We start from the raw sequence: 16336 nt of genomic DNA, 5'->3' as shown, positions 1-16336 counted from the left end.
TGAGGTTCATGGTGTTTTAATTAAACCTTGTAATTCTTTCACAGTTCACCGGCACAAGCAACATTAAAAAGGAAGGAAAACCCGTGGAAATGGAGACGTTTCAATTTAGGCATTATATTGAGCCTCTGCCAAAGTTTAAACCAAGGAAATTGTATTTTAAATGAGACTAGGGACTGACACTTGCCAACCCCTATCCAGTCATTTGGGACTTAAAGGAAACCACATCTGATCATGTAAAGTGCCATTTATTTATGATGAAAATATCGAGTTAAAAAAAAATTTGCACCAACAAAATGTTTGATACACTTTCTTCTTCCCCTTCAAAACCAAGCACAAAAAAATAGCAACAATTGGAGGGTAGGGTGGAAATAATCCCAAGATAATAGTTTTAGAACTAGAGTCCGACCTAATTTTTAAAATAAAATACTCACAAGTGAATTTCAGAATTCCCAGGTATGTCTAGACCCATACAACCCTGGATGCCAGTAGTCATTTCAATCACACAATTACACAGGTTCATTCATATTTTAGAAAAAACTTTTTCCCACCCCATGTCTATACAAGGTACTCAACATCTAAGCCCAGAAATGTCCAAAGTCAATAACCCTCCAATCAGAAGAGGTTAATAGCTCCCATTCCTCCTTCCCTCCCCCAAGCTAATCATTTTTAACATCCAATTCCTGCTTAAAATGTTCATCAGATTTGAGTTCCTGGGGTGGGATCTCCCCAGGGCCTCTGATACAGAGAGCTGCAATGCTGTCCTTTGGGTCTGGGAAGGCAGAAGCTTTCCCGAGAAGGCAAAGGTACCTCATTCAAGAAAGAAACCCAAATGAATTCAGATCTGTGGGTAAGACAATAAGTCTCCCAGCTTCTACAAAGACTGAGTTAGCACTGCAGTCTATCTAAAATTCTTGGGCCAAGTTAAAGGGTTCTCTGGGCTAGAATCATTGCAAACTAAATAAACAAAATAAAAGCACAATCCATTATAATTTTCTTAAAAACAAACAAACCACACACACCAGCATATATGAATCACAAATCAGCAGCATGATGGGGATGAGAAGGCAAAAAGGGTACCCCTTTTGTTAAATTATCACACTTTGCCAACCTGTTAATGGACAGTCCATGCCTCTTCTTGGACCTCAGACAGCCATATGCCAGTAGCAATTAGTCCCAACTGAAAGCCCCTCCCTTTCTGACAGACCTAACAGAATTAGGAATTGCAGATTAAAGGACAACAACGTTGGGGGATTTTTTTGAGGGGATGAGGGCAGGAATAATAACTCACATTTCTATAGTGCTTTAAGCTTTACAAAGCACTTTCCCCACAACAACCCTGTGAGGTAGGTAGTGCAAGTATTATTATCCCCATTTTACAGATGAGGAAACTGAGGCACCAAAGGGGAAGGAGATAGAAGAGTAATAATCATTCTGCTGCCATAAAATACACATCTCACTGCACACTAAAAGTCTCTGGTGGCCAATAGCTCTCCCTGCACCCCTCCTCCCCCAGGGCTCCAGTAACAACTCATAGTTCCTGCTTAACCAAGTCAGTACTTCAGGTTTTAAATCAGATTCAAATTGACTGAAAAACCTAATCTGGACCCTCCCCACTCCCCAATGGAGTCCACACCAGTCGACTGCATGACAAGGGGTTCAGCCACTTCCACTACTCTAATTCCATGAATGACATGCAGAAAAGCACGAGATCTAACCAATCACATAGGAGGAGGGGCAGATGCAGATGTTTGATTTGTTCTTCCTGATCCCCAACTCGATCCCGAGCCTAGGCAACGCACAATCTCACTTCCTTCTCAGAGAACTTCAAGGATCTAGAACAACTTTCATTCACAATGATAAGTGCACCTGAATTCAGGCTCAAATGAATTCCATTCCATTTCTGGGGAGGCAACTGGGGTTGTGACTTGCCCAGGGTCACACAGCCAGTGTCTGAAATGAGATTTGAACTCGTCTGGAACCCCGTATCTGTGCTCTATCCACTGTACCACCTACCTGCCCCATGGCTCTTACTATTATAACTACTTCTGGGAAGGCCTGTGTTCAAGGCCCAGCTTCACCTAGCTCTTAACCCCAATTCCTGACTTCCGTTGGGAAGCCAGAAAAGCTCAACGCCCTTAAAAGAAGGCATAACTAAAAATCTCAAGCATGTGTTAATGCTTAGACCAGTCTTAACAGACATCAGGCCACCCCTCTGAGGGATGCTCCTAAGGGAACTTGGTTACCTACACAACAGCAGCTTGAGAGCTTGGGAGAGGTTTGTTTTTAAAACCTGCAACACTGTATATGCTTCAGTCCCTGAAGGACAAGAACCAGAATAAGTGTTCTAGTTACTTGTCAAAATCAGATTAAGAATAAAAGTAGCCTCTCCTTTGTTTACTGGAGGGGAGAAGAGAATTTGGAAAAGTATCAGAGGGGGATGTCAAGCTGGTTTTCCAAGGAGAACCCAAAAAATATATGGTCAGTGTGCTTAGGGTTTGAATCCTGACATCACTTGGGGAGGCTACCCTCTGGGATCAGGAGTCAACAGAAGGACTAGAAAGAACTGAGAGCTAATGGGACTCCCCATCCCTCCCACCACCCACACAAAATTACAGGATTGTAAAAGACCTTGGGTATTATCTGGTCCAATTCACAATTGAAAGGAATTACCTCCCCAACATATATGACATATAGTTGTACAGCCTTTGGTCAAAGATTTTCAGGGATGGGGAACTGATTACCTCCTGAGACAGGCCATTCCACTTTTGGACAACTCTTTAACAAAGTTTTTACTTACATCAAATTTAATTGTGTTTTTCTTTCTTCTTTTTTTTTTTTTTTTTTTTTTTTAGCAAAATTCATCCATTTAGAACCCTCCGTTTTCCCATTGGATCTCTTCCTCCCCCAGTCTTTTTTTCTTTTTTCAGTACCAAAGTTCCTTCAACTGATCTGCACAAGACATGATTTCTAGTCATTTTTTAAAAAGGGAGGAGAGGGATTCTTGGGACTATTATTATTCACTTCCCTTTCGTCACACAAATGCCGATTAGCTGGGTGGGTAACAACAAGTACCATTCTTTTAAAACTATTAAAGCGTGCAACTTGTACACAGGCATATTAACATTGGTATATGTGAGGAAGAAATGAAAGAAAAAACCTCTCAAATCTTAGCAATTTCAGGGAAGAATCGGAGAGCAGAAAACACTCCTTAATACTCTCTGCTTTCTATCAACCACCAGCCAAACAGCCTCAGTGATGACTTAGCACTGAAGAAGTTGGCCTTTCATCTAGGGAAGGGTAGCATATCTTATTCGTTCAATACTCTACCTTTCACTGCATCAGGGAGGCCAAGTATCACATTTGTGACACTCCGAGTATGATTTTTAAAGTGTTAACTACAGATAGATAAAACCACTTTTGTCTGAGTAAAGAAGGGCATGGTGGGTTCAACTTCACAACAGATAAAGTCCATCTGGCTGAGTGTGAATGACTTGAGGTCCTTGTGTGTACACTGTGCGAGAGAAGCAGGGTCAGGGTAGGCTGGGAAAGGTCAAAGAACCAGACCTGTTCCTGAATACCTGCTAAAAATATGGATGCATTTTTATTTACTATGGAAGTTGGGTTTTTATAAATCATGTCACATTTGCCTTCAAGAAAGCTGAATATAAACTCATCCAAAGGGAGAACAAGTTTTTTCCCTAAAGGAACAGAGGTGGGGCGAAGCTGCCCTCTAACATCAACCTGCTGAAGTTAGTGGAAGTCTTCTGAAAAGACCTTTGCTGCCAAGCCCTGAATGAGGAGAGAGGGAAGACCTGCAGGGAGGGGATGGAATAGGGCTCTGCCGTTTCTCTAACTCAAGTAATTTTCATTGATTCTGACATTTTTTAGCAGGATCAAAACCACCATAAGGTAGTACAGAAACACGGAGTGAAGTGACCACTGAAAACCAATAGGCAACGGCCTTTCTTTGGCCTGCTCAACAACTCAACACCTAGGATTTACAGTTACTTGTATCTTTTTAAGAGTTAAAACAGTCTCTGAATTCTACCTTCCTCCTCCTTCAGCCTGGCTCTACTATTCAGCATCTGTAGACTACTTCTAGGACCAGGCAAGCCCTTCAACCTGGGGACTAAAGGGAAAGACAAAAACACCCAATGGAGGGAGGCAAGCATGATGTGCACAATTTGGTTCCCCTGCCTTTTTTGTTTTCCTTTTTAAAAAACCCTAAGTGAACAACAGGAGCACCACAGTTCCCAAATATCAGAGAAAGAGCTGCACTGGACTGAAGTAGACGTGCAAGAGAATTAACAAAATAAAGCAAGCTGGTTTTGGCTTGTTCATAAGAGGCGACAGACATTTCCCCCAATGGTGCTGTCCAAGTCAGGGTCCGCGTGAGAAAGAGAGATGGAGGGAGGATAAAGAATGGGGAGGGAGGAAGAAATTGGAGGAAGAGATTGTCTTTAGCCCAAAGGGCAAGAAACAGTGATGGACAGGGAGACAGACGATGGACACAGGACAGCCTGCTTCACCATCACATGGCAGTGCGTGTGGGGGTGCTGGGCTGGTTTAACCTCAGAGTTTTACATAACCAGCCTGCAAAATCCACTCCTTCCGCTTCTGACCGTTTTATAAAAGTGTGATTCTGAAAGAACAAATAAAAGACATTAATAAATCTAACAAGCTTTTGGCCCAAAGGGGTCAAACTAAGATTGTCTGTTTCTGACTTCTCTCTGTCTTGCTCTCTTTTTGTCAGACATTATTTCATCAGTAAAAGGAACTCCTGGAGTGGAAATGCCTTCATGTGATACAAACTAGAAATTCAGTGGTCATTTAAAAAAAAAAATCAACCAGGGCACTGAGGGTCTCCTCTATAACCTCCATTTTTAACACCAGCAATAGTGAGAAGTCTAAAGAGGAAAAAAACAACATACAATTGCAAAAAAAAAATAACATCTGCAATTTTTCCTTTCAGTTTATATATGGAAAGACTAAGGACCAATGACTTGCCTCAGAATGTCTATGGCCAAAGGAAGCAGGATTAACACCTGGATCCCTTGACTCAGCTAGTGTTCTTTCTACTATATCATGCTATAAAAAGGAACAGGATTTGGGCAAAAGAAGATAAATGAAAGAAGCTGGACTCCCATGCTTATGTCATGAACACCAAAAGGTCTAGCTTTTAGGCTAATTGGAATATGGGAGTTAAAAATGTGGGGTTAGATTAGCAAGTACCTTCATACTGCACATTAGTTCTATCAAGGGAAGACAGTTATCAAGAACATAAGCATCAAGGTTAATCAAAGGGACAGGGTCTTTGGCTGACTTTACCAACTGGACCTCAGCTGACTCCTCAGTAAGGGAAGATAAAAAGGAAAAAAGAAGACGAAGAACATATTTACCTCCTGAGTATGCGTGCAATAACTTGACTTTATAAAATGCTTAAAGGGAAAAACTGAGGAAAGGTGAAAAGATGAATGGCTTAGACTCTGAAAACAGGCTCAGGGCCCTTTTTAGCTATCACTGAACTCTGGCATCTCAGAGGGCAGCTTGTCCAAACCATAACAAAAGAGGAATCTTCTCTCTAATTCCAGCTTGGACATGAAGCTCTTCAGGGACAGGGAAAGCAATGATCCCTGAAGTACACTGACTTTTGGATAGCTAAAATTTTTTATGTTATCCCTGTACTGGATTTGAGGCTGCCTCTTCATAATTCCCATAAAAGCCCCAGTAAACTTTTAAAGAGAACTGATTTCCTTTAGAAATAATTACAAACTGTGCTATGTCCATTTTAAAATATATTTAGAAATTTTGGCAATAATCACTGATCAATAGTTTGTTTACTCCAGGTCAAAAGAATTCTTCAGTAAATTCTTCAACTAATCCAGGAGTCATCCTCCAGAATAAGAACACTTTCAAAGCCAGGCCTTGGTTTTAGACAGGCATCCTAAGGAATTAGCTTGAATTATGCCTGCCTTGGAGGTGAGAAAAAGGGTGAAGACTGATTGGGTTTTCTACTTCCAGGTAATAAAACACTGTGTGAGAGGGTAGAACCCGATTTCTTTTGGATCTCTTCTGCTCAGAGAGAAGAATTACCCCAAAATGGTAGTGAGAACGTAACAGTAAGATTCTATTCCCATTAAGGACTCAAATCCAAGGCCCTTGAAGTTGTCATTTCTCCTCCCTAACCTGAATCAAATACCTACCATCAGCATCTTCAGATCTGCTCTCTCGGCTGGGTTTTTAATTAAGCTGATATTTTAAGGAGAGAAATAGAAAGAGAGAGAAAAAAGACCAGTCAGTTATTCTTTCCAAACCTATTTTCACTTTTAGCTGTGTTATCCTAGAATTTAGTATATCAGGAAACCTGACTGTGAAGAACAAAACCTGTTCTGCAGCAACTGTGCAAAGTTGTTGTTTGGGTGAGGGGCCCCAGCATGTCACCAGGATTTGGAGGGCAGGACCCCCTGAAGGCAGGGAAGGGCTAGGGTCTGAAAACAGGAAGTGATCCCGGAAAGGGGGAGAGGGAGGGGAGAAGAGAAGGGAAATTCCCACCGGTGTCCTGACAGGAACTTTAGTTAACAACCTCAGCTACATTTTTAATGAAAACTCTCCTTTCAAAATGGGGTATCACAGTTACAAAATGAAAGCTAAAAGCAGATCTGACTAGATACTCCAAATAGCTACTCAAAGAAAGGATGAAATAGTGGTAAAAAATAACCTGCTTAATTATAAAATTTTTATACTCAAAGCTGCTTAGCTGAAAATAATCAGAATAATTTGTCTTTTTCTACCTTTTCAGAATAAACAAGCAAATGAAACTGGTTGAAATTCAAACTGCAAGATGTTTGGCAATTAGCTACTGGCCCAACGGCTCAAATCAAGTAATGATTTGTGCTGTTAAACTATGGAGAGTTCTCAAAGTTAGGAGAGGTTCATAAAAGTCCAAGTTATTTGCAAGACTGCATTAAAAAATAAAACCAATTCTTTTTTCTGACTAAAGAGTCAATCATTAAGATCACTTCTTGATCCTCAAAAGCATTTTCCCACCAGGAAGGTGCAAAAAAAAAAAAAATGTTATGGCAAAGTCAAAAATTTTAAGCTAGACCAAAAAAAAAAAACAAAACTTTAGTTATTCTCTAAGACTTTAAGAGGACCAAGAACCTTGTTGGCTAAGAAATCTTCTTAGAAGGGCCTTCTTTAAAACATGTATAAGTCTTTTGGGATAAGTTCAATGATCATCTACATCCCTTAGACTTCACTCACTTTTTGAAAAGTAGGCAAATTGGCTGTTTCTAAGGTGCAGATGATGGCTCTGGATTAAAAGCATAAACTTTCTATGCTTTGATTCTAAGGTTAAAGTGTTCATTCACTTCAAGCAACTGTGGGAAGAGAGACCCTAGGCATTTTACCAAATCTGTAACTTCTAAAAGGACTCTTACTTAGCAGGTTTAAAATTGTCTTGGACTAAGACATCCCAGAATCAAGAAGCAATTGTCCTCTCTGGGTCAATGGTGAGGAGTGTGGGCAGGTCCCAGAGGACAAGCAGGATGTCTGCCTTACCCTCCAGGCGGACAGTCTGGCACCTAGCCATGAAATGGATTTGTGGAACTTACCATTTATTTACAAACTCCTGGAAATCTTGTGTGAAAACACCATTCGGCAGTTTAGGTGGAGGCTGGGGAAGCAAACAGATCCATTTGTATCAGTTACAGCAAAACTTCAGCACTATCTCAGAAAAGGCCAGAGAAATGGCACCAAGGTACACAGAATATAATCAGATCACACTTCAACGTGCATCTTCATGTAGCTTCCTTTGGTTCCCACCCCTGAACCATTTACTATGAGGCAAGAGGCCACCATCCTTCCTTCATGGTTTAGGTAACTGTTCTTTCCTTGCAACAGCCTTCCACAAAGGGAGGGTTGCACTCACTGAACGTATGACATGTGCCAGTCTCTTCCTTTAGGGAAGAGTTTAGTAATAAAAATATTTGTACACTGCTTTATAATTTTCCAATTGTTTTTAAAAGGGCCACAAACCATTTCACTCATGCTTTATGGGATTTCCCTCCTTGGAATATTACTTTTTTGATTACAGGAATGCCATATGCCTAGACAGAAAAAAGGACCACTTTATTTTAACAACTGGGGGATTCCAGAATGCGTGGCTAGGTGTACAAAGTGCTGGAATTAATTAAAAGTAGTACAAGTGAAAGTGCAATGATACAAGGTCAAGCTCTGGTATGGGAAACAAATGGAGAAGGCAGCAATATGGTCCAACCCACAGATTGTGGGTCTTCTATTTATTCTTTCCTCCTTCTTCTATTTTTATTTCCTTATCTATTCTCTGATTTACAAGTCCTGGGGTCATAACCTCTTCTCACTGAGAGGAAGGAACACTGGTCCCAGAACGACGAAGGTGGTAGTGGACAACAGGAGTGCATTCTGGCTCTGGTGCCACTGGCAGAAGTGGGAAAGATGTGTCATGGCAGCCCCACCCTCTTCTGTTGTCATCTGCTTCCTAAACCATCCTCCCTGCTTCTCATTTTGTGTAACCAACCTTAAAGCAAGCCCAGTGCTACAGATTAGCACTGTTACTGTCTCTTCTTGTCCTTGGCCATACAAGGGTCCTAGGACACAACCAGCATCCCATGTCATTCTCATTTACTATCAAAGCAAAGATCCACTCAGAAAACAGAAAAGGAAGTGTTCTACTGGTTCAAGAAAAGAACAGAGGTCTAGCTATTCTTAGCTCTTTCAATAACGTGCTAAAGGTGAACCAATTCATTTTCAGGCCCCTTTTCTCTGAGGACCATCCTTCTAGGGAAGAAGCAATTATTGAGGAGTTCATGTACACTGGACTCTGAGACATTCAGAAAAGCTGTTTTGTCAGAGTGATCTATAAAGGATGTTGAGTTTCTAAGATTCAGGTGAATTGGCCAGTTCTAAACTCTATGATCTAAATTCAGATGGCATGTAACTTCTAGAAATGTGATCTTGAAAGTAAATAACTAAAGAAATTCTTACCTTAGGTTTGTAAATATACACTTCTCTGAAAACTTTATGCCAGCTAGTAACAAAGAATACAAAACTATTTTTTGTCTCAATAAAACTACATTAAAATATAGGTTAGTTCACCATTTGGGCAATACACTAGAGAACTTAGCAAAACAAATTTGGTTTAGATGAAGGAAGGAAATTTCAGTGAGAATACAAACCTCATTAACAATATAGTCCAACAGCTCAAAGATGGCCATAGCAGGTCGACTGTCCATCCCATGACCTGTAGAAGATATGAATAGTGGATTGTGAGATGGACAGAAAAAAGCAAGAGGGAAGCCCTATGAGCAGAGAGAAGGTTATAGTTGTTCACACCCAATTTTGGTACATGTGCTAAACACATAACAAGCTTAACTTTCCATCCATTGTTAAGCCAACCTGATCTTAATGAGTAAGATCTTTAAGGACTTCAGATGGTTCTCACACAGCTGCAGATTCATTCTGAGCTCTTGTTGCAAGACACTGGAGATTATTTGATCCAGACCTTTCATTTCACAGTTGAAAAAAATGAAATCCAGAGAACAGACATGTCCAAGATGATACATTAAGAAGCAGAGCTAAGAATCAAATCTATGTCTTGAAATTTAGTGCTCTTCCAGCTTCATTATGTATTTGTATAAATTATTGTATTTGCATGTTATGTATTTGTATAAATATGCACATGCACATGTACATTTTAAATAAGCTAGGCCCTCAGTGTCCTACTGTTTGCAGAACAAGAAAAATCTCATGCTAAGACTTTGCATGTTGCTGAAGTCATAAGTTGCCATTCTCAACACTACCAACAAAATCTGACTCCACAGAGGAAACTGCTTTTCCTTTTCTCCCTTCTAGTCTGAAGTGGTCAGAGAAGTTTGGTGAGGAGATAGCTGCAGTCTGAAAGTCACTGGTTTGTAGTGAGATGCAGGCAGGGAGTCAGGAGGTAGAGGGATGACAATATGGCAGACATGGTGCCTCTAAGCAACTGAGGAAAAAGCAAATGTTAAACTGGAGGTAAAGACTATTGGGAAGAAAAAGTCCAACAATATCATGAGTTTTCTGAGGAAGACTGACATGGACACTGAGAAAAATCTAAACTTGAAACCCATCCCTAAAGGGATCCTATGTGAACAAAATCCTATGTGCAAACTACACTTTCCAGCCATGTCCTTCACTGTGTTCTAATCCTCTTTATTCCAGAAAGCCGCTCACATTTCCATGGTGTTTCAAAGTTTGCCATGGGCTTCAGAGACATGTTCTCATTCCATTTTCAAAACAAATCTGAGACAGATAACACAATCATCATCATAAGTACTTGATAGGTTACCATGCAGGGACTGTGGTATTTTTTGTTTTTACACTTCCTTATGGTCTTAGGATTTGGCACATAATAAGTATTTAATAGTTGCTTGATGACTGACTGAAATTAAACATGGGCTCAAGTAAATGAAGTCACATAGCTAACAGATAGCAGAAACCCAGGTTAATGTCTAGTCTGGTATGTTTTCACACTGGCCCTTTTCCTATTGTTTCCATCACTAAATATCCTTACCACTTTAATTCTATTTCCAAAAGTCCTTTTGATTCCAATAAAGGCAAAACAACAAACCAGTGAGGGTGATTTCCCAAGTCTTACAACTAGATGGTTCTTGGACAAGTTTGTCTTTCTCATCACCTCAGTGTTTTCATACATAAAGTGGGCTTGATGACATTTGTTCTGTTGATCTTACAAGAGAAAGTCCAAGATGCTACAGAAACAGGAGTTACTATAACTATATGGGATTGCTACCATTTTCCTAGGTGGTTTTAGTTTTGGGAGTTATTTAAAAATGGCTTGCCTAAAAAGACAGCTTTCTGTTTCCTACAATAAGGGTAACTAAATTGGTGCCAGGATTGGGAATGATTCAGCTATCTCCTAATTTCCCAAGAAATCTCATTTCAAGCTGAAGTTCCTGCTGGGGGAAGCTAACCTAGAGCTCTGACAGCTGATCTCTATTGCTGCACCTATCTCTCAACTACTGGGCCAAAAGAGTTAAAGAAACATTTCAGAAACTATTCAGAAACAGAAAGCTATGGAGTGGGGGTCAGGACACAAGACCGCTTTACTAAGTTTCAAACTCTTAAATTACCACAACTCTCTCCATGTGTCCAGGTAGCAGCACCTCAAATTAACATTATCTTATCAGCTCCATGGTCTGACTTAAAAGTTGTGACTTTCTTCCTCCCCTCTCCTACTCAATCAATCAAATCCGATTCCACCTCTGTGACAACCCTTCCACTTAATAGCGCTGCCCTAGAGCAGACCTCCATGTAGTAGAGAATAGCACTGGGCTTGGAGTTGGGAAGAACTCAGCTCAAACCCTGCTTCAGATGCTTAGAGCTGCATAGCATAGCATGGGACAAGGCATTTAATCTCTCTCTGCTAATTTTCTCATCTCTAAAACAAGAGGGTAGGACTTGATGGCCTCTGAAATCACATTAAGTGCTAAATCTACAATCCCATCTATGTCTTCTCATTTCTGTCTTCTCCCTGCTTTAATTCCTTCTTCCAAGCAGCTCTCTATTGCTTACCAAATCAAGTTCAAAATCTTCTGCCTAGGCCTGATGTCTCATGAGACCTAGTTAAGCCATCCATTCCTTGAGTTCTAGTGCAATGAGCCCCTACATGCTCCGTGCCCTCCCCAGACATGTCTCCTTCCCTTTCTCAGACATGATAAAATGCTACTCATCTTGTAAAGCGCATCTCACACCACTGCCTTCATGAAAGCTTTCTTGACCTCCACCTCCCCATCCCTGTGAATAAAGACACCTCCTCACTGGACTTGACAGACTATGTTTGTATCTTTTTAATGCATAACATAAATTTAATTACAGTTGTCTTTTTATGTATCTTTTCCTGCAACAGATACAAGGGCAAGGCCCATATCTAATTTACTCTTTTTACCCCTTCAGTGAGCATATTGCAGATTGTTTTTAAAATCGAAGTTACTGAATGCTGATTGCCTGAAGAAGATATTCCCCAAATTTTCCACTTCCTTTCCAAGGGTGAAAGCCCAGACCATACCACTGATGGGACGTCCTGGGGGTCTTGGCCGTGGTGAGATGCTGTGAGGTTCTCCCTCTACCCCATCGACCATGGGCCGACCAAATATCGCTTCTAGTTCCTTGGAGTCCGGTGGGGGAATCGGGTACCTTCCAATGGACAGCTCTACTAAGGACAGGCCCATACTCCAGATATCTGACTGGACTGAGTAGTGGGTGCCTTGTAACCGTTCTGGCTGTTAGTTGAGAAAAAGACAAAATGCTTCAGTGGAAAGAAAATGGATCCAGAGACCAATGAGTGGCAACATTGTTCAATCCCTTTAGTATCATATAATCCGGTAAATTAGTATCAATCCTGTTCTAAACCACAATCCCATCTTCTAATATTAAATACTAAAGTGAAAAAAAAAAGTTATTCTTTCTCCCCTTACTCCCAAACAACTAAATTTTCATACTATCTATGGCTTAATTAATTCTCAAGGGTAGAATTACTTTCAGACACACTGAGACAGAGGAATTTCAGTTCCCTATCAATTAGAATTCCTTTCAAGGTTTAGAATCCTTTATACTCTTGGGGATGACAGATTAAAAAAAAAATTAATAAGCTCCCTGGTTCTTCCCCTTCCACAATTTATATGCCCTGGAAAATTCACTATGTACAAAATATAAAGTGCAACAGGATAAATTGCTAATAGGTAAAAGTACCTGAGGTACTTTAAGGGTTGAGTTCTTTATTTTTCCAGGCTCACTTCTTCCCTTTCCCCCTTAGGTACTTGACACTTAAACTAAACTGTACTGTTCACTATTCCTGAAACACATGCTGCCTCCTCCCCCATCCAGGATTTTGCCTAAGCTTTTAACACCATTTCCTTGCCCACTATCCAAACCACCAAATGATATCTTAACTCACCCTTCAATAAGGACCCAGCTTAAACGCTACCTTCTTCATGAACCCTTATCCTCCTGGAACAGAAGTGACTGTTCCCTCTCTGGTCCTCCCTGATTCCAGTTCTAGCCAAAGTGAACTATCAAGTTCCATTCTGCTGGACCAGTTTGGTGCATGTGGAATATATTTCCATTTCCTAGTGCTTAGCAAAGTGCTCTTAACACTAAATATTTAATAAATATTTATTTAAATAAAAGAAGAATAGTGAGGTCTTGAAAGTTTACTAAGATACCACCCAGTTAGAGAATTCTCTTACAGAACAATTGACTAAAGTGGTTCTATAGTAAGGTGTAAAGGAAGATTATTAGCATAAAACGCATTTGTATATGTCTGGATCACCAAACTAGTTCACCCAAGTGTCCTTGAAAAAGAAGTTTAAAGAAAAGGAATTACAAGAAAGCTAGAGGAAACATAACCAATATGTTTTATCCAAAAGTATTAAAAAAAAAAAAAAGATCAAATTGGGAAGATTACAATTAAGGCTAAATTAATATTTACTCCTATATAGTAAGACTACTTAACTGCTCCCTTACTGACTAATGGATAAATTCTTTTGCTTAACATTCAAGTCTGGCTCAATCTATGTTCCAGGCAAGCCAGACTATTCACCGTCACCTGTACGGAACTCCCACATTTTTTCTTACACACTTTTGCTCATGATGTTCCTAAGCAATGTCTTCTCCTTGTCCTGATTAATTTTCTAGTGCTATGTAAACATAAACTATCATTATTAAGTCCAATTCATATCCTCTATGAACTCAAACCTGATCTTCCATCAGTAACAACCTTCTCCCTTAGACCTTTTTGTTTATACTTTCTCATTACAATTATGCTTTACAGTTTGTGTTTTTATCTACTCTCAAATCTCTAACTCTGTGTCTTCCTATTTCATAATGGATTGTAAACTCCATGAGGGCATGGACTAGCTTTTAGCTTTTCTAGCAATGAATACAGTAGCTGACACATAACAGTTATTTAATATAACTACTTGCAAAAAGCATCAGTCAAAAGAAACTTACAGACATGTAGGATCGGGTTCCTACAAAGGAATTTGCCATAGAGTCTATGAGTTGCCCACTCACTCCAAAGTCACAGAGCTTGATCTCTCCCCGAGTATTGACCAAAATGTTAGAAGGTTTCACATCTAAAAGTGAATCAAGACAAAAATATCACAATTGCAACAACATTTGACAGCAATTGCTGAATGGAGCCTAAGGATAAATTCCAAAGAGGGCTGCTTCATTTCCTTCTTACCTCTGTGCATAATCTGGTGTTTCTCTCTTAGATAAGCCAAACCCCGAAGAACCTATGAAACACAGAGGGAAGGGCAGACTTAAGAAGGGCAGAGGATTTTCCTCTCTATAGGTGTATCTAAACCATGTTTTCATTTTGTGCAAATCTAGCACTCTTAGGCCTGGTACAGTAGATTGCTGCCCTTTTGGGTTTGAGGAGGGGGAAAGGAAAAAGTTTGGATCTGTGATTTCACTGGTGTACGGCAGACTTGAACCTCCCTCCATTATGCAAAAAGTCAATTCTCCTGCAATTTATTGTTTTAAATGCCCATTCTGGGGCATGCTTGAATCCAAATTTTCCTAATTCCCAAAGCAGATTCCTTTCTCCTCCACCACACAGCTTTATTTACCCCATTACACAAGTCAGAGCTAGAAGAGCCCTTCAAGATTACCTGGTGCAGCCCTTCACTTTACAGATGAGGGGTGTCCTGAACGAGGTAACATAATAGCAAGCAGAAAAGACAGGATCTAAAGTCAGGTCGTCTGACTCTAACCCCCATTCTTTTTCTACCATGTTACCTTGTGCCTCTCCTCTGACACAGGGATGAATACATAGACCCACTTGACTTGTGAAAGCAGGACATTCTCCACTGGGGAGGCCTTTGCCCAGGCCTAACCTGTCAGCAGTCTTCTCCAGGTGGACTCTGAGATGGGGTGACCCAGTAAAAGGAAGAGCCTAACTCCCTTCAACCAGTGCTCACTCTAAAAGTACCTTTCACTTGGGCTATACAAGTATATATATAATTGGGAGATTTGATGAGGTCAAAATGACAAGTCAACAGGTAACAAGAAGCCATGGACATTGCCAGCCATTACCATATGTTGTTAACAGCAAAGCAAGACCATCCATGCAGGAAAACCAGATGTATAATTGTCTTGTCCCTGGGACTATGTCTGCCTTTTGTGCTTTGTTCAGTTCTACATCACTCTCCAGGACACTCTGCCCCAATTCTCCTTATATAGTACATAATATTGGATGAGGGATGGAATAGTCAAAATTTAGGTGTACTCTACAGATAGAGCCTGGTGAACCAACAGTTTCCTAGTTAGAAAATGCCATTACACCAGCATGTAAGTGTACTAGTTTCAAGCTCTTTGAAGAGAATAACCATGTGGAAAGTAGTCAATAAATACTTGAACTTGAAGGATCATTATGAAAGCAGCCAAGAATCCTCATTACTCCCTTTGTTATTCAGATCAAGATGCAAAAAGTGATATTACTGAAAATCATGTTTCTACTGGATTAGCTTTAATAGTTCTGCTTAGCAAAATGATGGTATTTCAAAAATGAGAGAGAACACCATATTATTAAGTTCTGAAAGGATTAACAGGTTTTATGGCATCTTTCCTCCAATCATTAGATTATTTTAACAAGGACCCTAAATTATAAAAGGTTGCAAGGAAAGGAATGAAGTTTGTGCTACTTTCATCTCCATTGCTCCATATTAAAAAACATTTCTGGTAAAGTTGGGGAGAAGTAGCAAGAAGCCTCTCAGCTTGAACTACTCCAATCTGCAAGTCTGGTTTTTCCTTTTGTAGCTTGCTTGTAGCTTTTCCCATCACCAAGGACTCCTATTTCATCAACCAATGTCACCACATAAACACTTCCCTGTCACACACACATCCTTCCCTGATATTAATGTCTCCTGCTCCATCAATCACAGAATGACAAGTGAGGAACAAGGGAGCCCCCTTACTACAAAAAGCTCCTTGCTATGTTAGAGAACAGCAGCAATGAATAGCCTATAAGTACCATTTGGTTTTTTAAACAAAAAATCAGAAAATTAGTAAGGACCTTACAAGGAATCTACTTCAGTACCTTCCCTTTACAGATGTAGGTACTGAAGGTCAAAAGAGTCAATGACTTGCCTATGACCCAGCCACTGAGAGCCAGAAAAAGGATCCAGATCTTTAGGTACCAAATCCAGTGATCTGACTTGTCCATCATACAAGTATATACAAATGATTCAAGTTGTCTTTCAATTTTTGCTAAATGAAAAGAATGAAAGCAAGAATAGGT

General features: G+C 40.1%; 1 protein-coding gene across 1 annotated transcript in view; it reads right to left on the bottom strand.

The window, feature by feature from the left end:
• Positions 1-229: 229 nt before the first annotated feature.
• Positions 230-16336, bottom strand: part of MAP2K2 (mitogen-activated protein kinase kinase 2) — a 32886-nt gene continuing 16779 nt past the window's right edge. The window contains exons 5-11 of the mRNA XM_051971934.1: positions 14279-14330; positions 14044-14168; positions 12101-12314; positions 9216-9280; positions 7614-7675; positions 6204-6249; positions 230-4642 (exon numbers count right to left, since the gene is read on the bottom strand). Of these exons, the coding sequence (XP_051827894.1) occupies positions 4532-4642; positions 6204-6249; positions 7614-7675; positions 9216-9280; positions 12101-12314; positions 14044-14168; positions 14279-14330 (675 nt within the window). The 3' untranslated portion in view covers positions 230-4531. The remainder of the gene's footprint in view (positions 4643-6203; positions 6250-7613; positions 7676-9215; positions 9281-12100; positions 12315-14043; positions 14169-14278; positions 14331-16336) is intronic.

The sequence above is a fragment of the Antechinus flavipes genome, chromosome 1 (genome assembly GCF_016432865.1).
Source record: "Antechinus flavipes isolate AdamAnt ecotype Samford, QLD, Australia chromosome 1, AdamAnt_v2, whole genome shotgun sequence".
In the NCBI taxonomy this organism is placed as follows: domain Eukaryota; kingdom Metazoa; phylum Chordata; class Mammalia; order Dasyuromorphia; family Dasyuridae; genus Antechinus; species Antechinus flavipes.
This window is presented reverse-complemented; position numbering and strand designations above follow the sequence as displayed.